The 26149-nt window shown below is 41.8% G+C and overlaps 2 protein-coding genes across 4 annotated transcripts in view; one reads left to right on the plus strand and one right to left on the minus strand.

The window, feature by feature from the left end:
- The window catches only part of srgap2 (SLIT-ROBO Rho GTPase activating protein 2), a 62263-nt gene extending 41669 nt beyond the window's left edge, over positions 1-20594 (minus strand). For 2 of the 3 annotated variants that reach the window (XM_061041990.1, XM_061041987.1), the window contains exon 1: positions 20034-20593. In XM_061041990.1, the coding sequence (XP_060897973.1) occupies positions 20034-20100 (67 nt within the window). In that variant the 5' untranslated portion in view covers positions 20101-20593. Of the gene's footprint in view, positions 1-20033 lie in introns of all 3 variants that reach the window. The other variant, XM_061041989.1, reaches the window with a different exon arrangement.
- A 685-nt stretch (positions 20595-21279) lies between these two features.
- On the plus strand, positions 21280-25767 carry fam72a (family with sequence similarity 72 member A). Its single transcript, XM_061041992.1, has 4 exons — positions 21280-21815; positions 22043-22120; positions 22869-22993; positions 23097-25767. Exons 1-4 carry the CDS (start codon positions 21664-21666, stop codon positions 23189-23191), a joined length of 450 nt encoding a protein of 149 aa, XP_060897975.1. The 5' UTR covers positions 21280-21663; the 3' UTR covers positions 23192-25767.
- Positions 25768-26149: the final 382 nt, after the last annotated feature.

Raw genomic sequence — 26149 nt, forward strand, 5'->3', positions numbered from 1 at the left:
AGTGGTTAGTGTGCCCGCCCACTGCAAGACCTCAAATCAGGCCTCCTGGGTTCGATTCTGACCTGTGGCTCCTTTCCTGCATGTCTGTCCCAACTCTCTCTCTCTACCCAATTTCCGACTCTATCCACTGTTCTATCTCTCAATAAAAGCCCAAAAATAAACCTTTAAAAAAAGTAAACTCATTCCACTGCTTCAGTGTGTGTGTCATTTTGTAGGTGTGCTGCTGTTTCAGTAAAATCCTCCCTATAATTTTGAGATGCCACCACCGGATTCACCATCTTACAGTAATAGAGGGGGGGGGGGGGGGGGGGGGGGGTCTTGAGCTGTAAAGACTTTTCTACTCAGAGAGGGATCACAGTAATCCTCAGACAAAATTAATTACTTGAGAAAGTGTGGACGCCTAAAGGTGAAGTTATGACAGAAAGCGATGATCCACATGTCATGAAGGTTTTGTGTGACACTATGATGTAATAAGTCACCAGGTTCATTTTTAGATAAACACGGATGGTTGGTGTAAAAGTGGTCTAATGGAGGACTCTGGTCATTGTTCAGTTCATTACACTGCTTAGCTTAAGCCCACTCTCTATTCTAAGAGGTTTGGCCCTTTGATGAAGAGCTTCTACACAAAGTAGGGAAAAGAGCTTAAGACGGGTCAATTATTAGAAGAGTTAACATACAGACAGATTATAATAACCTGCATGCTGCTTCAACAGACCCATTATTAATTTGAATACTTGCTTTCTGTCATTTAATTTTACAGTTCAATAAACAACACACCTTCCTTAAAAACGTGACCATGACAAAATTGGGTTTCTAGTGTTAAAAGAAGAACATTGGTGCTGATGCAGCAGCTGTGTAAGTGCAGCAGGGCTTTGTATTAGAGCACCACAGTGTTTTCTAATTCCTCTAACAGGATGAGCAGCATCACTGAGACACTATTAAAATGTATGGGATTGTATCAGACACAGATTTAGTCCTCCACAGAGAAGCAAGAAGGGAAAAGAACAGGACAAAGTTCAGGGCAACAAAAAAAACAAGCAAGAGGGCCCTCATAAAGAGCAACTGTAAAACGCAAGTTAAAAGTGCAAAAGCACACAAAGCTGTTCTGAGTAAGAGATGCTTTGCTGGGCTATTTTTTGTATGGTTTGAATTTGTATCCTATGCAAATCATATCGTGCTTTTCAGAGCTTCCTGTAAAGTATGTACCAGTCTACTATGAATAAGTGACTGAGTTTTAGCAGACTAAACCAACCTCCCTTTCTGCCACAGGGTGAATAGGACTGAGTTCTCACTGCCATAATAAAGGGAAATAAAACTCTCTGTCTTTGTATAACTAAGCTTATAGCATTAAAGGCTGCATGACTGCAGTGCAGAAGACACAGGTAACACTGTGTAAGGAAATAGATTAAGAGCAAAAAGTCTGAAGGGGAAATGATTACAGCAACAGATACCGTTTGACTGAGAGACATCTCAAAGGAAGTGTTTTACACCACTGCTAAATGAGAAACGCTCACCTGAGGTCAGCTTGAGGACACGCTGACTTTATGAACACTGCACCTTTTGTGCTGCTCTAAACACACAAACACATACATGCTATTGTTTTTGCTTAGTCACAAATAACTGCCTGCGTAGCCACAAGCTCGTCCCTGTGGCTCAGATATCACCTTCTCATGGTTGGTAACAAGCATTTTCACAGTCTAATAATCACCAGAGCCAGCTAAGGACAGACTGTCAGCCTTACTTCTAGCTCAAAGTACAGACTAACGTAATGCAGCAACACTCTGCAGAGCAATTATTTTAACTTGCAGCACTGTGCCAATTCTGCCATTTACCTCCTTGGCTTGGACAGAGAAGAAATATGCTGCCATGATTGATTTCAAGATTAAAATACTGCCTTAAAAGGGAGAACAACCTGCTGAGTGAGAGCAGTGTTTTGGCATCTGATAAGCCTTAAAACTCATGATGGTATTATTCAAACTGGACTTCCTGGTTCATATTTCATCTTCCCTGCACCCACAGAAGACTTTTCAGCCTGTTTCATGCTGTGCTGTTGACGGTTTGACCAGTCAGGGGTCTCCAATACGACGTGCAGGGTCGTCAAGGGGGTACACAGACCGTGTTCGGAAATCCCACAACAAAAAATGCATGTTGAAAGCCTCTTCCCACTTCATTTTAGTCAAATACTCAAATGTCACAGTCCCAAACATTAAGTAATAGGACAGGCCTATCAGCTTCTGTCAAGTCTGTAAACGTCCAAACCGAATCACAGTAATGAAGCAGCAACCTTCTCCGACAAGTTGGGTCAGCCATGATGTGCGCTAGCTGAGCAAAAGTGAGCAGCTTAGTGCTATATCAAGTCTGTTTAGCCATATTTATGATGGACAACTAAGGTGGCCATATAAAGAAAAGGCAGAAAACTTCTTATTTCCATTCTTCACTTTTTGCCCGACATCCCTGCGATAACATGCAATAACTGAAAAGGCTGAACCACTTGACAAAAAGGCAAACTGCAGCAAGGTAGGCATTATTTCAAGAAGCACTCGTCCTAACAAAAGCACAAGAAGCTATTCACTGGCTGTGGTTGCATGGAGAAGGAAGACGTCATTCAGGAACCATAAAAGAAGGACTGAAATAATGTCCACTATTACTGATGTATGGAGAGGCTCTGTGCTTTCTGCAGATGCAATGTTGAAGCTGGACCGGGTTCTGAACAGGTGTTAATGGTGTGTTACGCTTAAGCTGTGTTACGCTTAATATGTGGGCCATAAAATGGGTATTCATTTTTTAATTTATGAATGGAGACAATGAGAATAAAGAATACGTTTAACAAAAAAAATATGGTAACCATGGTGATACTCCTTATATATCAGCTCTCATACTGTACATATAGTTGTTTTATTGGTGGGATTTTCCAGCGAAGAAATTGTGAAGGTGCTGACATTTTGCCCACCCAGACTAAAATGTTTCATCGTCTGTTAGAAAGACATTGTTATTGTTTGCTATTGTCATGTGTGTAAATCAGTTCTTTCAATATGAACTATTTTTTCACAATTTTTGACACTTAAATATAATATAAATCAAGTATATACTCTCAAAATAACTCTGTGAGTCATGACTGTCTACAATGGGTGTAACACCCGAGTCCCACTGTCTGTGATGTTTTCAGAGTCTTATCTTCACTTTGTTTACATCGCCTGGATGGCCGGCTGACTCCTCCCCTCGTGTATAAAAGTTGTTTAATTGAGGGACTAGAGAAAAGAAGAATAACATACTGTACTCACTGATTAACTGTGTTTCTAGATCACGATCATTTCAGGTAAATTTACATGCAGTGTGAAGATACGAGCAGAATAAAGATCGCTAGCATTAGCATGCTAACACAACAATGCAGCGCGAGTTGTTTTGGTTTCATGCTGGTGCTCAAGGGCGACATCTACTGGATCAAAAACTCACATATAAAGCCTTTAAGTGGAATCAAACGTATTGATTGACAGACATCTGCCGTAACCTAATTGGTTGACAATTTTGAATAGAAAGATAGAAGAGGGCAGTAGCCCAGTTTTAAATTGGTGGTGACAGAAAGCTGTAACTTTCTGTGATGTCTTCAGTTTCAGGAGCCCCAAAAAGAATGAATTTAAAGTAAAACAGGTCATTTTTTAAGGGCTATGATTGTAATGGATGTGTGTATGGTGCAGTAACTGTCTGATAACGATACCTCATTGATGGTGATATCAAAGTGACTTTAGGAACTGGACTTGGTATCAGAATAGCTCTACTCCCATCATCCCTTTGATTCACTTTGTGGTTAAGTCATTCTCTCTTGGTCTTCCTGCCCTTTGACACCGGGGGAGCCTGGTGTATCTTGAGACTTGGACACATGATGGAAAACAAAGCTATCTGCACCCAGGACTGGACGGCCCTGATACCAGGAGAACACTCCTCTCCAATCAGAGGAGGGGACTGAACACAGGGTCAGTGAATCTACACAGCCGTGTGTGTGTGTGTGTGTGTGTGTGTGTGTCATAGAAGAGACCGTGTCAGAATCAGGACAACACAATAGAGTGCTGCAGTGTGGGCGGCCACACCCTTTCCTCCCCTCCACGGCCTCCTCTGTGGCCCCTCAGAAGTAAAGATTTAAAAAGAAAAGAACAGAGGAGGAGGGAGTGGATGTACTGGTGGACCAGGAATGCCTCATATAACACAGTATGAGAGGAAGGAAAACATTTGGGTGGAAGAAAAATAGACACTAATGAATGCAAGAAAAAGGTGAGATGTTTGACAGTTTCTCAGCTTTAAGAGGGGGAACATGACGAGAGAAAGGAGATAGAGGAAGTGGGCAGAACTGAGTGTTTCGGGGGGGGGGGACAAGAAAAACAAAAAAGGGACATAAAAACAGTCTAACGGGAGACAGATAAATACCGAGGCAATCTGGAGGGAGGGAAAGGATTGCAGCGTGTGGAGTTCTGCAATGTGATGTGTTGCTGAATTATTGATGCTCGCTCAGCATTGAAGGGCGAGAAGAGGGAGCGCTTTCACACACGCCGCAATCTCTGCATGATAACCATAGCATCGCACACATACACGGTAGCTGTCGGGCTGTGGTAAATAAAATTAACAACAATCACACCCGGGCCCAGAGAGGCTCCAGCAGGAACGCCTGAGAGTGTCTGTGGCTGGTTGGGGAAGAGATGAGGTCAAAGATCATGGCAGACAAGAGGGACACATGTGGTCCACACCTGTTTGAAGCTCACCTCGGTATAGACTCAGACACTCAGATCACCTCATGTCTGACACAAGGTAGAGCAAGACAGTCGTTAGTTTGTAGTCTTTCTCAGGTTTGAAGGACTACAAAGAGTTCTCTCCTTTCTTTGCTTCATCCCCTGCCTGTGTTTTTCTCTCTCTCCCCCGCCTGGCTCTCTTTCTTATTTGCAGAGGAAACCTGTTTGATGTAGCAGAGTCCTGCTGTTCTGACTCTTCAGCGCCCAGATTTCATGCACACACTCTTCTCTCTCCCTTGTTTTCTTTCTTTTCTCCGTTTTCACCCAAAAAAAAAACATTACCCAGATCCCCCCCCCCCTCCCTCCCTCCCTCCCCCTTCTACTGGGTAGAAATCAGACATTCCCATTGTACCAAAGACAACACAATAATTCATGGATTCAAAATGGCTTCTGTTCAGTAAAAAGCTGTGCTGAAGCCAGCTGTGCTGTGTGCATATGGACGGTGTAGAATGTAAAGTATGATGGCGATGTGTTTCACTCGGTGGACAGTGGCCATCATTGTCGTCCTCGGTGAAAGCAGGACACAATGGAGAGGGATACAGCCAGGGACCTGACTCACACATACTGTAAGCCTTCCTGGTTATTATGGGTAACAAAAGAGACTGAAAACAATGGGCATTAAATGTCGCTGTGCTGTATGGGGACACAATAGCAGCTTTAATACGAGGCTGTTGTGCCAAAAATGTTGCTTGAATGTTTGTTTTTCTTAGTTTTACTGGAACTCGGTGCAACTTCTGCTCCTCTTTGCCCATCAACTCTGCATCAAACAAGACTTTCAACAAGCACATAATCTGGTCAAAGATGCTCTGACCATGCAGATGAGAGTACAACCAAGAGGAAATCATGGATTCTGTGTTAGATAGAGGTAGATGAACCATACATATATCAGTGCTGTTTATTCTTTACCATTAACACACATCGTATGTGCATTCTACCATTGTAAGTAGTTTCCATGGTTACTTGTGGAATCTGCCTTTCCCCTGAAATTGACCAATCCCAAGTCGTGCCCCACTTAGTTACTGTTGCTAGGTCAGACATGCTTGTCAAAAAAAGGGACATGGCATGCCTGCTCCGGTTAGCCGGGTGATGTTGCCAGCACTGTCATGAGTCCCCGCTGCCAGCTCTTGAAGATATATTTTCTGAGCTTCAAAATGCTGCAGTATAGCACAGTAACACAGAACTAACATTACCAATGTTTCTTTGTTTGTTGGTAATAGAATAAAACAAAATCTATTTACACACTCAGGGTAACAACTGACCGGACCCCCCCCCCCCCCCCTCGCAAAATCAATTAATCATCTTGCATCCAGCTAGCGAAGTATAAAGAAGAGAGTCAAGTAAACAGAGGTGTTGCTGAATGCCAAGATTGCTTAACTTTAATTGCACTGAGGAAAAAAATTGTAATATAATAAATAGCAATCCTTCTAAAGGGTTAATTACATATTCACTCAGAGATAATGGAAACCAAGGGAAAAGGCCAGTGCAGGTATGCCTTTCTCCTTTATCATAATATTTGATTGGATCTGTATTATTAAGAGTATAAACTTACTGAAGCCACATAGTATTTGTATATAATATTCATTGCTAATCAACGTCCAATAGTTCTTTTTCTTTTAGAATCAAGGAAAAATAATTAAAAGAACCATTTCATGTCCAAACACGAGACGTACATCAAAAGTTAGACATTTTTTCTTGTTATCTTCTTTCATTATCTGTTGATCATTTTGGTTAAAAAATGTCTGAAGTTGAAGGACATGTTGCATTTCTTTTTACTTATAATGGGCCTTTTTAGGTTTTAAACTGTTGTTATGACAAAAGAAACTATTTTGAGTTGTCTCTCAGAAATTGTAATTTGGGATTATTTTTTTTGTTGTTGCGATTTTGCCCAATTATATAGTGGGAATAACTGGCATCATATTTCAACACAGAAAGTAGCTGTCAGTTGCAGCCCTTGGACTTACAAGTGATTCCTGAGACATTCATTACATTCATCCAACAGTGGGAATCCACCACTCCAGACTCCACATTCCTCTGAGGGAATACCATAAGCGCATGACAAGAGCCCCACTCACACTCAGCCACTTAGCCTGCTGCCTCCCACTGCAACCTTTACACAGAGAGAATGCCTGTGTGTGAGCGTATGTGTCATGGACAGCAACCTTTAACACGCAACACTGCCATCAGACAAGGAGGAAGCACAGAGAGAGTCCGGAGGAGAGGCGAGATTTGGGGGAAAAAGTTAGTGATGGGGGGCACTAGAACTTCCTTGTGTCGGGCTGCATATATGTAATAAAGTGATTGATGGGAAGGTTTGTTGTGCTTAAGGGCATCCCCCTTCTTTACCCTCTTTTCTTTGACAACTTCTCCATCACCTGAATAACCCGGACCAGAATGCCTCTATGCTTTCTTCCAAGAAAGCCACCTGATCTCCACAAGGCAGGAGGTCGGCTTCTAAACAAAGTGACTTGACAGAGTGAGGCACGCTGTGTATAATCTGCAGAGAAAAGGGCCCATCAGCTCCACAACAACCCCTGTCCTGCATGGGCCACTGCACAACAGGAATGCATATGTGTGTGTGCATGTATAAGGAGGGATGTTCCCCATTTCCACTCTGTTTGAAGCACATGGACTGAGTCGGAATGTGGTAGAGGGGGGAGTGGAGCACCAGAGGGAGGGTGAGGGGAGAGGCGGAGGCAGTAATCTGAGAGGGGTATCCCACGGAGCAGAGCAGCACATGGTCTACTCTCTACTGTGGGCCTAGAGCACAGAGAGAGAGAGAGAGAGAGAGAGAGAGACACACTCTCTGACAGACAAGATTTCCCTGACAATCAAGGGCATGAATAGAGGAATGGAGTGCCTAGAAGAAGTTGCACAATCAAAATGTACTTGCAAACAAAAGCATATGGAGTGCCAATGCACTAACTGGAACAAGACAAAATATCCAATCTATCACTGAAGTTACTAGACGCGCCCTTCACGAGCTAGAACTTATCTAAAATAATTTTCTTTACGGAGAGGTTAAACCTCAACTCCATATGTTGCATGATGTGCATATACAAAGGTGTTATTCAAAAAATGTGCTCAACTCCTCAACCTCTCAAGTCCCCCTTACAAAGCACCTTCTCTCCCTCCCCTTCTCTCTATCACTTCTTTCTCTTCCTGTATCCCTTCTTAGGTATTTCATATAGTTTTGTAGTTTTGCTGGTCGTAGTCTGATGTGTGTCTATTGATGTCTTAGTATTTTGCTGTCTCTATTTGTTTTATTTTATTTTTTACTGTATTTTGGAGTTGTTGTCCTGACCTTGTCTGTTTGTGCCTCATTTGTTATGTATATATCACCATTTTGTCACTCTATTGCACCTAATTAAAAAAAAAAAATGTCAGCTCACATGACTAATATTTGGTGTCAGTGATGATAGAGTGATGCAGGATGATGACAAATTAAGTTTTCTATAAATATCGCCTTGTGTTTTCTGCCTTAAATAAAATACTCACAACATTAACCACTCACAGCATATACTGTATATCCACCTATTGCTCTTTGATGGGCTTATTGCAAACACTGTTTGATTATTGTGTTGGCTTAACCAAGGAAATGACATGTTATTGTATCATCATGGTTTGTGAGTGTGCTTGTCAAAATGTGAAACAGTGTAATCTCTAGTGCTGAAGGCACGAGGCTCGTTACTGTGATAGGATCTCAATACGATCCATAATGTCAGCTCCTTTAAACCTGCCTGCATCAACCACCACCAGAAATACAGCAGCATGGCATCAACCTGGCCGAGTCACTTGAAATACCCTTTGCAGGCAGCAGTGGAATTGTTGCATTAATGTCTTTGACTTTGGGCAGTTTGAGATTAGCTGATTTGGGGGGGAAAAAACCCTTTCCAACAAATAAATCCCTGAGAAACTCTTCACTTTCTCCCATAGATGTATTAAGCTGTTAGGCACTACGGAAACATACTAGAAAATATTAGGACAGCCTGCTCCTGTCTTCATGAGTTGCTTGTTCACATGTGTCTGAAACTGCAGAAACACAAAACTGCAGGTGAAGCACTATAATGACAGTTTTTGCCTTTATCTTCTTTATTATCTTTTATATTATCAATGCTACATGTATTTTGATGTATTCAATATTACTGAACGAGTAGAAAAGTCAAGAAGTGAGAGGTTCAAACATCCACTCACCCAGAGTTAGTGAGGAAATGTAACCACAGGGCTGGCAGGAAGAAGTCTGTGTAGAGGTGGGTTGACTATTTTGTTGTTTGCAGCTAACCAAAAAAAAAATTCAGAACATTTTTTGGGAATTTAGTGCAAGTGTGAAAGGAAATGCACGTACAAATGGACAACCATTTTGCGAAATGTAAAAAAAAAAAAGGGGGGGCCATCATTTTTCTGTTACGTATAAAAACATGGGCCACAAAGGATGTCCACTCTAGCCGTGTGTTGATTTAACACATCTCTTGTACAATATCCAAAAAGTTAGCCTCTAAAGTTAGTTTGAGATATGAATCAAATCTTTATTTTACATTACTTTGAATTACAATAATCATTCACTTGCAAATTATTGCATGTGATTGTCTTCAGTATAAACTGATCGTTGAGCAGATAAAATGCATCTTACATAACAAAGATCTGAAGACTTTCTATACCTTGTTTTTTGCACATGACAGGTTCAGAGACTCTGACAGTTCAGATTCCACAGCCTGAGGACATGCTTAAACATGCATAAGTGAGGAGCCAATCAGCATGTTCTTTCACACACATACACATACACATACATACACACACACACACACACACACACACACACTAATACACACACTCACTTGCTGTGTTGCCCCCTGGCCACACTCAGCAAGAGGTAGAACAATTAGAGAAAGAGTTTGGTAACAGACGTCTGCAAAACACCAGTGAGATAAATATCCGGCCTTAGGTATGTGCTGCTGCTAAACACCTGAATTAGAGTTTGCTTCAGGTAAACAACATTTTCAGGGGAAGTTAATCCACGCCCTGCAAGGTCCCAGCACTGACATGTCAGTCCAACAGACACAATGCATGTATGCACTCAAAAGTGTAGCCAATCACACATACTCACACTACCACACCCAGAGCCTGGACATGAGTAAAGCACGTCCTCTAAAAGTGTGTTTGCACCTCACGTTTGACCACATGCACAAGAAACTGCTGTCACCTCCTGTTGCCTCTGTATATCTCTACACGCATTTCCTTAACAAATTACACAAAATTGAAAGTACAAGTAAAGTTAGGTGTCAGTTTCAGTTCCGTCTGTTTTTATGTCAGTTTCCTCCCCTTGCTTACATAGAAAGCACAGTAAGATACTGTATATAAAAGGTATATACATTTTTAAATGAATGAACAAAATAAAAAGGGTCATTATATTAATCCTTGGGCTTTGTTTGCTGTTTCTCTCTGGCTGCTTTGGCTCCTACTAAAAGAATTTCAGTTTTATCCTTGTTAAGTTTTCAATGGTTCTTGCTCTCTGACCATTCATGTCAGAGAGGCAGGCAATAAGAGATTGAAGTGCATTGGGGTTATCAGAGGAGACAGAAACAATAGAGTATCATCGGCATATGAGTGCTAATTGAGAATGTGATGTGTTGTGATATTTCCAAGTGGAAGCATATATAGTGAAAATAAAATAGGTCCAAGAATGCTTCCTTGAGGAATTCCATCATTAAAACCTTGAGTCTGACACAAGCACAGAGGCTGAGCTAAAACTGTTGAACAGATAGGATAATAATATGCAATAGTCTATATGCGCTTTGTGATGCGTCTGGAGGTACATCTGAGCGTCACAGTAAAAAGTTTTAAAGTGATATTGTCATCTTACTGAAACCAAACATACAACAGGCTATCAAGACACATTAGTCTCCCCGGGGCATTGATAAAGAGAGAGAGAAAGAGAGTAGTGATATGGATCTAGTTACAGAGGCTTTACACGGTTGAGACCGGATCGGCTGAGCCAGCAGGGAAGAACAGCGCTGTGTGTGCACATCTAAACGTGTGTGTATGTGGAGCTCCCGTTTTTCTGTACTCTCTCGTACTTCCACAACACTGTAACACAATGTGAATTCACAGACGGGGCCACCAATATTACTCTGTTGTGGAATCAATATGAATGTCTTAAGGCGTAATGACGGTGGAGCTTTGTTACAGTTCTGTTGCAGAAGTGCATAATGAAAAGGGCTTCTGTGTCATATAAGAGGTGTGACTACTAGCCTTTCAAGCTTTTGATCTTCCTGACTAAAGCTTGGTTTATATTTTGCCGTCGAAAAAGTAATGCTGTTGTGAGCACGTTATTGTGCCTGCGTAGCTCTGCAATACTCCAGTTCTGCCACATTCTGTACTTGTTTGTGTACAGGAAGCCATGGGGACTTAAACTGAGTATATTAGATTAGATTTGGGGCTAATAGATATTTAGCAACACTTGATTATACATGCTAGTACCGTCCTTCCTTCTGCGTCTTTTGGACGTGTAGTTAATTTTGTTTTGTATAAATCAGGCTAAACTTTTCACATATTCCCTTGTTTGCACACAACAGGGGACTCCAGTCAGTAGTGGATGAGCGACTGGAACTGGAAGAAGTTTGATCTCTATTTCTACTTCCTGATGCTTCTTATTAGCGAACAGTGACCTCGATGTAACCTCCAGCTGAGGTCGACATGTTAGCAGTACACACAAGCTAACACAGGACACCAGACAGAGCCGGCATGCTGTTAAAGGGATGTGTGTGGTTGTGCATCTGCTTTTGAGTGTGAAGTAAGGGGGCCTGAGGCGGGAAAGACGGGCCGACTCTTCTTTTTTTGTAGGATCAGAGAAAGAGGATGCTCCCTTTTAACTCTCTAGCTTCCTACCAACAAAGGAATGTGTCCATCACAAACTGTGTGTATGGGATGGCTTTGGGAAAGTAAACTACTGTATTCCCATTTCCCACACTTAAAGTTGGTTTAAAGTATAGCCTGGATTCTGCACTTTTAAAAAGCCTCTCAAAGCCTGCATATGTGCTGCAAAAAAAGGGGGGGGGTGGGTGGGGTGGAGAAGCTTTAATGCTGGAAGAACTAAAACAGAAACTGGTGCATCCACATGGCAACCAGGGGGAAGAACATCATGTCCTCACATACATTCATGCAAGAGAGAAGGGAGAAGTAAGCGAGGTGTGTGTGTGTGTGTGTGTGTGTGCTAGTGTTGCAGATTCAGCTGAGAAGAGGTGATGAATGGCTTCATTAAAACAGCATTAGCTGAGGTGTGAACCACCAATGTCGAGTGAGTGCAACTGTGGAGTGATTGTCTGCTCACAACAGACAACACTGAAATGTCTCCCTTTGATAGCTGCACATCCCACCCACAAATCTCTGCACTCACTAAAGTTGCTGCATCTCATTCACAGCATTTGAAGTCAACGCAAGTTCAAAACGCATTTCATAAATATCAAGCTTAAAACATCAATGACGAGACAATTTATTTTCAAGAAAAAAACAGCTACGATTCAGAATTTCTTTTAATCAGAGCCGCATCGCCCCTTCATTTTACACGGAGCACACCAGCCGACAGCCTAAAGGGAGGTGAGGAAACAGCAGTGACACCATGGAAAAAGCTGGAAAAAAAGAAGGAATAAAGGCGGCAGAGGAGGAAGGAAAGTAAACAAGGAGAACAAGAGAAAGAAAAAGGAGACGAGGGGAGGGGGAAAAGAATCTGAAAAGAAAAAAGGTCTGAAGGTTCGAAATGGAATCCAAGTGTGTGAGAGTGAGTGTGTATGTACTTGTAACCTGATTAGCCAGACCCTACAGGGGAGACAAATCTACATTATTCTTCCTCATTTTCCCTCATGCTCCTCACAAACCCAGAAAAATGGGGGCAATTCAGTAACCCTAGCAACCAAGTCTGCCTACGTGCAGCAGGAAGCTGATGATGGAGGGGGGAAGGAGAGAGGAAGATGGGGAGAGAAAAAAGGATAACACAAGTGCATACTGTACTCACACACATAGTGAAAGGAGCAGATGGATCTTAGAGTGCATTAAAAGTGGGTTTTAGTCCCTCTTTAATACCCTTTTAAAATTAATTATGCTTCCTTTTTGCACATTTACCAGATTTCTTTTCCTTGGTCTTCATTTTTTTCCCCCTCCTGCTCTCTGGCCACGTATGAGGGCTGTTCAAACACAACCTGTTTCCTCTGGCCTCCCTCGGGAGCATTATCCAACCTTTCTACTGTTGTGGTTTCTCTCCTTCCCTCCTTTCTTCCTCCCTCCTATTTATTTACAGCTGGACGTCTATCCTCCTATTGATTGTTTTACAGAGGATATGAGTGGGCTTTGTCTCTGCCCATGCTCGAGCTTTATATAGATCCCTCTGTTCTTAACCATCTCTCTCACACACACACACGCACAAACATCCTCTCAGATAGTTATAAGCCAGTGTCCAGTGTAGAAGTTCACGCCTGTAGGGAAAAATATGTCTAACACATGCTGAAATCCTAACGTGATGGTTGTTGGTTTGAGTGGCCAAAGGAGGCGTGTTGAAAAAAATGTGCGTGTCACATTTCATTCTGAATGACAAACATCATCAGGAGAGAGAGGGAGACAGAAGAGAGAGAGAAAAGGCAAAAAAAAAGGCAATAGTGCAGTTTTCACAGTGGTCTGATTATTCATTGACTGCAAGCTGACCAACAAAAACATTTTTAAAATGAGAAGTGGTTTGACAGTGTGTGTGTGAGGTTTTGCTTTCTACATTTTATACACTCTCACTGGTTGCTCTGCAGTTTATTGTTTGTCACATAAAAAAAGTGAAATTTAAATGAGGCTCCCTGCCAGGGGTCAAGGGCTCTCTATCAACTCTTGGTTCCTTCCACACACACACACACACACACACACACACACACACACACACACACACACACACACACACACACACACACACACACACACACACACACACACACACACACACACACACACACACACACACACACACACACACACACACACACACACACACACACACACACACACACACACACACACACACACACACACACACACACACACACACACACACACACACACACACACACACACACACACACACACACACACACACACACACACACACACACACACACACACACACACACACACACACACACACACACACACACACACACACACACACACACGCTTTAGATCTGAAACTATTAGAAAAAATTGTCACTTTGACATTTTGCAATTGGTTGAGAAGGTTAGTACATGAAGATGGTGAATAGAACTGAAACTATGATGTGAAAAGTGTGTAACAAAAGGGGAACCATGCCTTTAATATCTCTTGTTACTTGATTTGGGTTTTTTTATTGTGTGTTTTGAATTACTGATTTTTGCCATTAGCTTAATTTTGAACCCAAAGTGCACCAAAAAAGGGCAGCCCAACGATTGGGCAAAGCAAGTCAAGTTCACATTGGTGTACCTACACACACACACACATATCTTTTTTACAGCAGCAACACCTGAAAAGAGGGAGGAAAGATTCCTACCAATCCCAACATGCCTCTGTGCTGAGGGCCTGGGGGCGGCAACCTCCAACGTGTTGAGATAAGCCAACCAGTGAAGTAGGAACATCTGTTGCCCAATCAGGGCATCTGAAACATCTGGCAGCAATGAGAGCAGTCATCTTGCAGCTGAACTCTGACCTTATCCACGTTGGTTAACTGACTGCCTTCTTCTTCTTCTTCTTCTAGTGTTATTTCTCATCACCCTTCAGCCCTCTTTATGTATCCCTCTGATGAGCAGTGTGTTTTCTTAAATCTGATACAATGCTTGTTGTTGCACATCTCAACCTGCTCATCTGCAGGTTCATGGTGATAGCAAACATTCCTTTTTATAATCTCTCAGCCATCGACTGTGTCCAGACTGTAGGAGGAGGGTTGGCATTCATCTCAATCCAAATCAAATAACTCATGGACTGACTGGAAAGCAGTGCCTCTTGAAATGTGTGTGTGTGTTTGCTGACGATATTGGTAAATCTAACACAGTGTGTTTTCTCTCCAGCAGCACTGTAGTAAAATTGTCATATTCAATTTCGGAGAATGAGGAAACATATATATAGGTAGAAGGGGATCAGAAAAACAATAACTGTGTTCAGCCAAGTTGTGTGTAATGCTGACACAGCAGAAGGCGACTGCTACCGTGCACAGACAAACCAAAGGGACAGCGGGATCCAGATATGGAATATCATATATGGAAGGATTTTCACTCTCTACCCCACAGTATGGCTCTGGTTCCTTTCTATTCAGAGAGGCAAAGTGCTGACTGCAACGCTAAAAATCCTCACACACCAAGCACAGTGTGAGTGTGTGTGTGTGTGTGTATGATGTGACAAGCAGTTGACTCCTTTGCTCAGAAACGCCAAAGCCATGGGCCCCAAACAGAAAGCATTACACACTCCCTACAATCTGTGTGTGTGTGTGTGTGTGTGTGTGTGTGTGTGTGTGTGTGTGTGTGTGTGTGTGTGTGTTGAGCCTGACTCCTGAACCTCAGCCTCACACAAACATCCTTCCTGCCTGATTATTTTCAGCTCCATCTGCATTTTAATTCCACCTCACAATACACACACACAAACACACACGGCCAGTCCTGCCAAAACAAAAATTAGCAGACAAATAATCAATTGTTTTTTTGCAGCTCTACATGTTGCCAACACATTCTAATCTAGACAGCAAAACATGTGTGTGTTGTTGTACACAGTAACCCCATACTGCTCAGAGTGGTTTGATTTACTTGTGGTCAGTGAATGCACCACTGGCCTCAGTCGATACAGACCCTGCCCCTAATTGACAAGGCGTTGTTAAAGGCTCAAACACCGAGCATTCAAACAAGCTATACCGCCAATTGATTAACTTAAAGACGTTTTAGCAGATGCTTCCACCCACATGTGATGTTTGCTGTTGTGAGGGTAGCTGCTGTGAGGATTATGCTACATTCATCTTTTCTTTATTTTCCTCCTGCCTTCAACCAATTGGGAGATTTTAAATAAATGAAACAGAATCTAGGTGTCACGTGTCAGAGGATCCCTCTGTAACACCCCTGCTCCCCCCCGATCAAACATACATCAATCAAATACAACACACCTTAAAAAACACACACAGACATGAACCCATCCTCCTGATTGCCAACTCACCACCTTTTCTATTGTGTGCAAGCGAGAGCAGCCATTTATCCTAAATCTTGTACACAGACAAGCTACATTTACGTAGGCAGGCAGACACATCGTTTCAGTCTATGCCCAAAGGCAGACACTCATCAGCTCTCCTTGTGAAGACAGATCAACATCATATCTGCAAAGCTTTCTGCATTCATATAACAGTGTGGAAAATGTTAAATTGTCTTAGGAGATACAGTAAAAACCTGCAGATCATTCTGCAAGCATTTAGTGACTCGATGTTATTCAACACATCATCAGAGTGGATTGGAATAACTGATACCTCTGTAAAAAACTGGAATCAATATGTTCTATCAGTAGCTGCAGTGGTAGCTACTTCCTAGAAAGTCCAGATGCTGAATCTCTGAGCCAAAATGTACTTGAAAAATTAAACATCTGTCAAAAGAATTAAAGACTCAGCGCTGCCTAATTTTCCACTAAAAACGCTTCCCCTCGCCTGAATTAAGGCTTTCTATTTAAATATTATGTCATCCTTCTCAGACGGAGGGACTGTGATAGCTGCTGGATGTGCGTTGACTGGATAAATCCAACAGTGCCTGTAATACTGACTCAAAGCTCAGAGCCATTCAAAGTCCTTAAAGCAGCTTTCTGAAAATGGTGCTCGCTGAACTACGAGTGGTAGGTGATAAGCTCATTCCTTGACTGAATCTCAGGGCTGCTGCGTATAACCATTCACATCTGTGCTAGAACATTCCTATCCTGCTTTGAATGCGTCTCACTCACTTTTTTGTCTTTCTTTCTCTCTGCCTCTATCTTTATCATACACACACATACACTGTCAAACACACACTCTCTCACACACACACACACACACCCTTTTTGAGCAGAAGGAACATTCCTGCTTGCATCAGCCAGAATCCCATATTAGAGTATCAGCAGCACTCTGGCTGTGTGAAATAACACACACTGAGACAGATGTATGTGTGTATGAATAACACTGCATGGGAATGCATATAAACAGGATTTCAATGTAGAACAATAGGTGCAACTGAACTGCTACACCCGCTTCATGAGTGGCCAAACAAAATGCAAATGTGTGGTTAATATGCCAGAGGAGGGTCTTCAATATTGTAAGAATTAATTCACTCAAGTGCTTGCCTTACTTTTGAAGCCTGAGTCTGTGTGGATATGTGCATAAGTATCATCGTAGCATCGTCCTCGACTGCTGCAGAGATTTCTGACTTGAAGCCATGAGAGGATTTACATTTATTTCGCCCATGATGCTGCAGCGTGGAAGTTTTTCTCTGATGCCCGATTAGAGCAGAGACTCGTAGGTTTGATTCGTCAGCTTGATGGTGCTGGTGCATTGTAATTTGAATAAGGGTTTTTAAGAAAAAAGACACACATGTTAGCAAATTCAGGGTGCAGAAATGTGATGTGCAGGTGATCATGTGTTGCTGCTCGATACCCTCCATTAGAGAATCTGTAACAGCAGTGCACGGGGTAATGACAGACTGTCTATGTCTCTCAGGGAAGACAGACTGTTGGGAATGTCACAACACACACACACACACACACACACACACACACACACACACACACACACACACACACACACACACACACACACACACACACACACACACACACACACACACACACACACACACACACACACACACACACACACACACACACACACACACACACACACACACACACACACACACACACACACACACACACACACACACACACACACACACACACACACACACACACACACACACACACACACACACACACACACACACACACACACACACACACACACACACACACACACACACACACACACACACACACACACACACACACACACACACACCTGGTGATTTCAGATCAGGACAAGTATGGAAGGTATGTGGGGGAAAAAAAACATGGACACAGAGTGTGAGGAAAAAGAAGAGAGAGCTGAACACAGCTGTTCACCGGGGAGCAGTGAGGTAACTGACAGGAGGAAATCGATGGACAAACATTAAGTCCACAAGCTGACAAACACAGCAGACAGTCCTCACAATGCAGCACGGACATAAAGCCTTCACACAGGCTGCCGAGCAGAAACAGACGCTCTAATGGGACAGGGGAAACCACAACGCTGATAATGTCACTGTGGTGAAAGCTGAAGGAGTAAGCAGAGAGGTTGATAAACGAGAAAAGTGACAAATAAGGGGTAGTGAACATGTGCAGACAAGTGGTGAATTAACAGGAAAACTGGGATGAGGTGATGAAATGAAAAGTGTACATGAAGTCTGCATGGTAAGCTGAAAACTTGCACTGTGCAATAACATATACTCTGATACATGTGCATCAGTATGTGCATTTAAACCAGAACACACATTTATATTCTTTTTTTTAAACGTATGGTCTTTGTCAACCACATGTCCTCACTCTTCTCTTCAGCTTACCAAGACTGCATTTGTTTTGAAAGCATGGCCCTTGTACAAAGGGCTCCATGTGATAGGTCAAATGTTAGCATGCTGATGCACATGTATCGTTTTTTGGTATCACTATAATATGAGATTTATTGTGCAGCAGCCCTATTTAAAAGCTTCCATAAAGAATACAAAGCACAGCTTGGTTCAATACGTTTCTGACCCCCACTCATAAAGCAAGGCATTCACTGTCATCTTCAATCAATGCCAGTTGTTCAGGCGATTGGATTGGTGGTTCCAGATGAAATCAAAACAAACATAATCGTTTTTTTTAAATGTAATTTGTCACATAAGTTTGTGGACAACAGAAATTTCCGTTTACGAACTAAGTTTTGCTTTAGGGTTACACTCAACTCATTCCTGTGAATTGCTGATCTGCAGGAGCCTATAGATGACCAGGACTCAGGAGGGTGGTCATTTTGTAGATAAACCTATAGGGTAAGAGGATGGGTGTTTTTACATGGACATGAGAGGCTTGTGTGATGAGGAAGCCTGTTTTATCTGAGGGTCTCACACTGCAGCAGCAGCAGTTGGTGAGGAAGGCAATATCCTGTCCTGCACTTTGCACATCCCTACCCCTTCCTGCCACCTCTGTGTTTCTCTACTCCCCAAAACTAGATATGACTAACCTTCACCTATAAATCTGATGAGCAGTCCCTGTCGTTCTGATGACACCAGCCACATACATGCTGAGCGCACACACACACACACACACACACACACACACACACACACACACACACACACACACACACACACACACACACACACACACACACACACACACACACACACACACACACACACACACACACACACACACACACACACACACACACACACACACACACACACACACACACACACACACACACACACACACACACACACACACACACACACACACACACACACACACACACACACGCCAATGAGCTGTGATCGATAGACAAGCTTCTGCACAAATTGCTCACTTAATTTGCAATCTGCGTTAAAGCAACGCACACAGAGAATGGCACACACACGTATGTGCAGCTTTTCTCTCAGTGCACCCCAGCAGCTATAGCAGCACAGACACGCATGAGACAGAGGAGAAGAGAAAACGCCCTGCCTTGTTCCATGTCGAAAACCCCAGCCCTGTGGGTAGTCTACAACACACACAGTCACTCACACACACACCACCTTAATGTTAGCGTTTCTTAAGAGAGCATGTGGAGGTCACATCAGGGCTAAATACCGATTTGGTATCGCCTTTATTTTCTGTCTTTATTCCAAATCTGTGTGAGGCGTTCTGGCGAACGGTCACAGGCGTAAAGCCACGCTGATCATGAGGTTCCATTTATATGATTGCAATTATTGATTTGATGTATTCAGGCTACATAATGACAATAACCTTACATAAATGACAGAGGGGAAATACAAATGCAACGCCTCATTGGGAGAGGTGAGGGCACATTAAAAACCCTGCAATCAGCAAAGTCAAGGAAAACACACAATGTGGTCAAACACAACCACAAAATCCATAGCCTAATCATCGAGTGTGCGCTTTGTAGAGACAAGTGAGAGAAGCTTTTTTGAAAGTTTTACCTTTAACTTGAGTTTCATATTCGGCCACTATCTCCTTGTCCTTTCGGAATTTCGCTGGAGACGTCATGGCTGAGTTTTGGAGATCAAATCACTTTGCCCTGGTTAGCGCAGTCAGTTTTTGTCTCAATCAATCAAAAAGTCAGACGAAGAAGAAGGAAGGAAGAAATGCCACCCTGGGACAGGATTTGGAAAATATTGAAGAAAGGCCAGATGAGAGAGTGCAGCTTTTCCTCAGTGTGCCCTCGGCTCTGTATTGTGTCCCTGCCTCTGTTCACTCCGGGCGCATTGTGAGTTTGGCGCTGCTGCTGCTGTGTGTGTTTCCCATCCGCCGCCGCGCCTCACCGCCTCCTCAAAACCGGTTATGGAGCAAACAACTTCAAGTGGAAGCAGAATCATTCCCCCCTTTCAAAACACAAACGCGGAAATCTTGTCAGTAAAGCACAGCTAAAAAACAAACTTTTTTTTTCAGGATATGTTGCCCTGGGCTTGGCTGGCTGGCCGGGGTCTTCGCTGTTGCCTGTCCAAATTAAACTGCTCTCCTCCTCTTCACCCCTGAAGTGAGGGAGAGGAGGAACCAAGGGGAGATGGAGGGGCTGGCTGGATTTGCCCCCAGTGCGCAGGACCGGCATGGATACACACATGGTTAGCATTCGTCTGGGTTCAGAAGCAACATTTACAGAAAACGTTATCAAGCTTTGTTGGATTATGTTGTTTTACAGTTTCTTTTTTTAATGGCAGGAAAAACTAAAGCAAATGTTAAAGTAGCCTGGACCTATATCCTTACATTAGAGTCAGTCGACATGAAACAATGTGATTTATGCCGTAGTTCTAGAAAGCAACTGTGACGGTCAGCAGACCTACTCACTGATAATGTTGTTTGACACAATTTGTACGACCCTCCTCTCATACCTCTCTGACATAAAACAATTCAACTTAACATGTAGGCTAAAGCTAAACCTCTCTAGAAAGGGTCGACCCTCCTCTTTAATAAAATAATTACAGTTTTTCACACTGACTTCAACACAGCCCCGCCCTAATTTTCCCATCCCACTATTGGTCGAATGGATTTTGAAAGACCCTTTATCCCACCAATCGGTTTAAAGGATCTTTGTATTGAGGCGTTTCCGGCTCTCATTTTTATCCAATTAAATTCAGACGTAGTAGCGGGCGGTGGCCAATGGCAACGGTTACTATGGCGCGTATCCAATCAGAGTCCGCTGTATGGTCTTTTAAAGATAGTTTCAGGAAGTACCGTTAGACACCAGGAAGTTGTAAACAAAGCTGACAGCTATTTAGTTAGCTGTTAAGTTACATCTGAATGGATGCTGAGCCAGTCGTGTAAAAGGGGCTAGTTTGTCATAGGAGCCGTGTAATTCTTCCTGATACAACTTGGCTTTTCTTTCATATAAAAAACGCTTCGCGGAAACATATATTTGTTGAAGAGCTCCTGTTAGCTGTCTTCCGTTAGGAGAAGGCTAACGTCTCAACAAGGACGTTATAGTTAGATAACGACCCGTCTGAACTGAACGGATATTGATTATACCAGTATCTGCTTCTTGTTTTTTTCGGTTTGAATTGTTTTCTGGAGGCAGAAAGAGAGAGAGAGAGTTCGTCCATTAGCAGGACAACAATGTCTACATCCAACGCTAATTTTAAAAACAAGTGTGTGACCCAAGTGAACTGTATATTCTGTGACAGTCTTCTGTGCACAAGAGGCATGAAAGCAGTGCTGCTAGCAGACACCGAGGTTGAGCTTTTTTCCACTGACATACCCCCTAACAGGTAAGTGCTAATGTAGTTAGCTGCTAGCCTTTGTTTATATCTGCTGTTGTTGTTGTTGTCAGGGGATGACACCGCTGTGCTAACTAATAACACACCGATTACTCGTTTGGAAGAATACTGACAGGAGATATACATCGTCATTTTGTTATTTTATTTGCATGGAAATATGACATAATTGTGGCTTTTAACTAGTAATGACCATGTTTGTTTATGCTCCCTCCCCCAAGAACTGTTGACTTTGTGGCCAGCTGCTACTCCACTGAAAGCTGCAAATGCAAACTGAGAGACATCGCATGTCTCAAGTGGTATGTATAGCTCCTTCACAGCCTGCAGGGTTCACTTGTTGTAACACCATCTGCTAATGTAAGATGTTAATTTAAAAAAGCACAGCCACCACACTTTGTACAGCAGACAAGAAGGTCTTTCCATTATTGATGTTTAAAGTACCCACAAGTTGAGCTGAAACTAGCTATTATTTCCATTGTCTAGCTACGACCTGTTTTTGCCTTTACATGATACTTATCTTCTTTTGTTGACGTTTGGTTTATTGAGAATCAGCATACATTTTGATAAATGCTTATTTAAATTTCTAAAGTGTTGCTTTGTCTGGCAAAGAATCCAGAGGTTTAATTAACAATGATGTAAAAGAGAAAATGGACAAACTGTCGAATCTAAGAAGCTGAAAAAATAGAATATTTTGTTTCTACTTTTCTACTACAATTCCTTAAACTATTAATCCATAATCCAATTTATTATCAATTCCCGATGATGATTCAATAACCTTTATTTTATTATTTCCACTCTACACATCTGTAGTTAAAGTGGATTTCTGTCATTTGTTATTCATTTCTGTTAAAAATAGGCGTTGTTGCTACAGTACAATTTTGTTGAGCTTCTTTTGTATTTCCAGGCCTTTGTTGCTGTACACAGGGCAGAAAACAAACATCTGTTAGATAATAGACATCCACTCGTGGAGTTAGCAGTTTTCAGACGTGCCCCTAGCAAAGTGCTGACACATGTTTCTTCTTTATTCTCTCCCCCTCCCTCTTCCAGTGGTAATGTTGTGGGCTACCATGTTGTGGCCCCCTGTAAACCCTGCCTGCTTTCCTGTAACAACGGCCATTTCTGGATGTTCAATAGTGATGCTGTTTCTACTCTCAACAGACTGGATTCGACAGGTCGGTGTAACACCTAAAAAAACCAACTCATATTTTATGGATATTTTTTCTGCTGTTAAATGTGTTTTTCATTGGCCTTTGTTATCCTCCCATGTTTTCTCAGGGTTGAATCTGCTGTTGTGGGGAGATCTTCCCGAGCTGGATGACAGTGAGAATGAAGAATCAGAAAGCCCATCAGAGGAGGAGTGTATTAGGTAGAGAGGTGAATGGACAATGTGAGAGACGAGGAATGCCAACATTTAAGAGGCAGAGCTAGAAGAGTGTACAAACCATGCAGAGAAAACTATGACGCCTTAAAGGGTAATTTAATACTGTTAAAATGTGGCAGAAACTTCTGCAGCACAGCTCTTTGTAAGTCTAAAACTTAAACGATGGTGCACACCTGGCAACACGCCGATCAGTGATGTCACAACAGGTATTCATTTTGCCTTTTGTTAACTGATGGAGATCACCAACTGTGGCATCAATGATCGGCGCAAAGCGTGCACTGAGTATGAACCCTGAAAACAGGACAATAAACTGTTTTGCCCTACACGGTTAAGTGTTGAATTACCCTTTAACTTGTTGCCATACCTTTCACCACTTTTCACTGTTAAAAGCACAGACATGCACACTTTCAAACACAATCCTTCCTCACTTTCGAGTTCATTTTTTGGTGGACCGTGACCGAGAATGATGTACAGCTGGTGCATTCTGCTTGGCTTTGATCGGCCTCACGGGCGATAAGGAGTGTGAGAGTGGAATCCTCCAGGGAATGCTGTGTATTCAAGCTGTTAACAATTTTTTCATTTTCTGGAGAAATGACCATGACATTCAGCCACCGTCTTTTTTCATGGCGGTTATAATCTGTGCATTGAACATGGTGTAATAAGCCATGTCTCCAGGCTTATACTCTTGGTGTGGCTAGCTGCCGACTGAAAAGTTCGGGTGCTTTTGCAGTCGGCGTGTGAGAGAAATAGCACAATTAGTGAATGATGTTTATCTATGAGTACCTTGCTTTTGAAGAGCATATTTGATTGAGGTTATCTTGCCGTCTGGCGTTCTATCAGTGATACATTTTTGATATGTTAATGCAGTGTTCGTTACACATCTAGCGGCAGCAGTATTTATTCAACATCCAGATTAATCTGACTGTAGCGGCATCTCATACTAATTTGTATCTTTGGTATGCATACTTACCCTGAAGCAGCTGAATTTTATCGTTGAGAGTTCAAATGAGGTAACAAATTCCCAGATTGATGATATGGGAAGGATGGAATGGTAACTAACAGAGGTTATACCACATAACGTTTTATTCTTAAGGAAAATGGTAGCATGGAATTCGTCCATGTTTCATTGTACTATTCAGTTTTATGTTGCAGCACAATTGTAGCACCTGAAGAGAAAGAAATAATTCAACTCCAAAGAATCATGGGACATATCAATTTTGAATTTATGGACTGCTAAAGATAGTTGTGTCACAATGTGCCAGTTTATTAACACAGCATTTCAGAATTCTCAATTCTCAGCGTTCTGCTAGCCTTACTGTACTTTACTCGATTTCCCTAAAACTGAACCCCCTGTTGTTAAAACTGTGGATTTGGCTTGATGCTGTATTTTAAAGTTTCTCTTCCGTGCCCTGCTGATACTTTGATCCTGTCTTACACTTACAATCTCTCTGAGAAGAATAGTATAAGATTTGCCTGTATTTTCAGCAAATGCTGTTCAAGGAGCTTACATAGAATGTTATCTTTCCTGAAAGAAATGGAAACAGGAAGTAGGTGTTTGTTTATTTGTTTGTTTGTTTTTTAATTTAAATCAGCCTCTATATTGGTTAATGCTATAGCTTTAAGTTGTGGTAAATGCACAAAGAGGTGGAGGAATTTGTCCAGATTTTCATGTTTTTCACCTTAAAGGTATAACTGACAAACGGCTACACTTGCACGCCAAATACTGTGGTTTAACCGATAATACAGTGCAGCAGCTCTAGGTATTTATTAAACCCACAAACCAAATATCTATAACCACATACTTCCTTTTTGTTTACAAATTGTGTTTACAATTGCATCCGTTTCTGTGTGTTAGTCGTTTTATTTTATGTTTTTGTTTTTTTCAACCCAAAATTTAAAAAAGTTAGGACATTGTGTAAGATGTGAATAAAAACAGAATTTGAAACATTGAAACCCGATGTTTAAGATAAAAAGCAGCAAGACAACATGTCAAATGTTGAAACTGGGAAACGTAATTTTTTTTTGGAAAACATGCCAAGTTGCCGACAACATGTTTTAAAAAAAAGTCTGGAGACTGGAAACTGTGTTTGGGTTTTAAACAAAATAGAATTCTGGGATTTGATTGTCTACAGATAATGTTATCATTATTGATATCTCATAATTTTTTGTATTTGTGCTATTTTCAATTAGATATGGGGTTTCAATCATTTCTGAATCAGTACATTCAGTTTTTGACATTTTACACAACATCTCAAAGTTTTTTTTAATTTGTGGTTGTATTTAATATTTCATTTGCGATGTAGTGCTTAGTTTTGTACGTTCAAAGTTTGATGTTTACAGTGTTACCTCATGAAGGTATCATTGCGAGCTTCCTCTGGCTAGGACAATTGTCAAAAGATAATCGAAATATATAAATGGCTGTTTCTGACGTGAATAACTGATTAACATGACCTGCTGAAAAATGTATATTTTGGAATTGCACTGAAACTGCATTGGTAGTTTGAGAAGATACTGTGTTGTTTTATATGCTTGTTAAATTAATAAACTTTTCTTTTTTTCAAAATATTTTAAAGGCCATGTAGTTCTGTTACTTTGACTGTTTTTAAAAATCTAGAGAAACGCTAGCCTCCAACCCGTTATCTCCTTACCCTGTGACACAGAGAGAAGTAATGTTCCAAACCCTGAAATCCTATTTCACACTTTAGTATTGTACAAAGTTCTCTCTCATTAACTGTGTACAGCAAACTGCCTTGACCAAGAAATGATTTATTGACTACATGAGTCAGTTTACTACGGCCACAAATGACAAGCTCGTCTCAGATTGCCTACACAACTTGTCCGACTGATTTGTAACCCAAAAAAAAACAGGATTTTATAACGAACAAAGTGCAAAAAGTTGACGCAAATTTGAGTCGCTCTTTCAGGATATGTTGTTCCCATTAAGTGT

The sequence above is a fragment of the Labrus mixtus genome, chromosome 7, assembly GCF_963584025.1.
Source record: "Labrus mixtus chromosome 7, fLabMix1.1, whole genome shotgun sequence".
Lineage (NCBI taxonomy): Eukaryota > Metazoa > Chordata > Actinopteri > Labriformes > Labridae > Labrus > Labrus mixtus.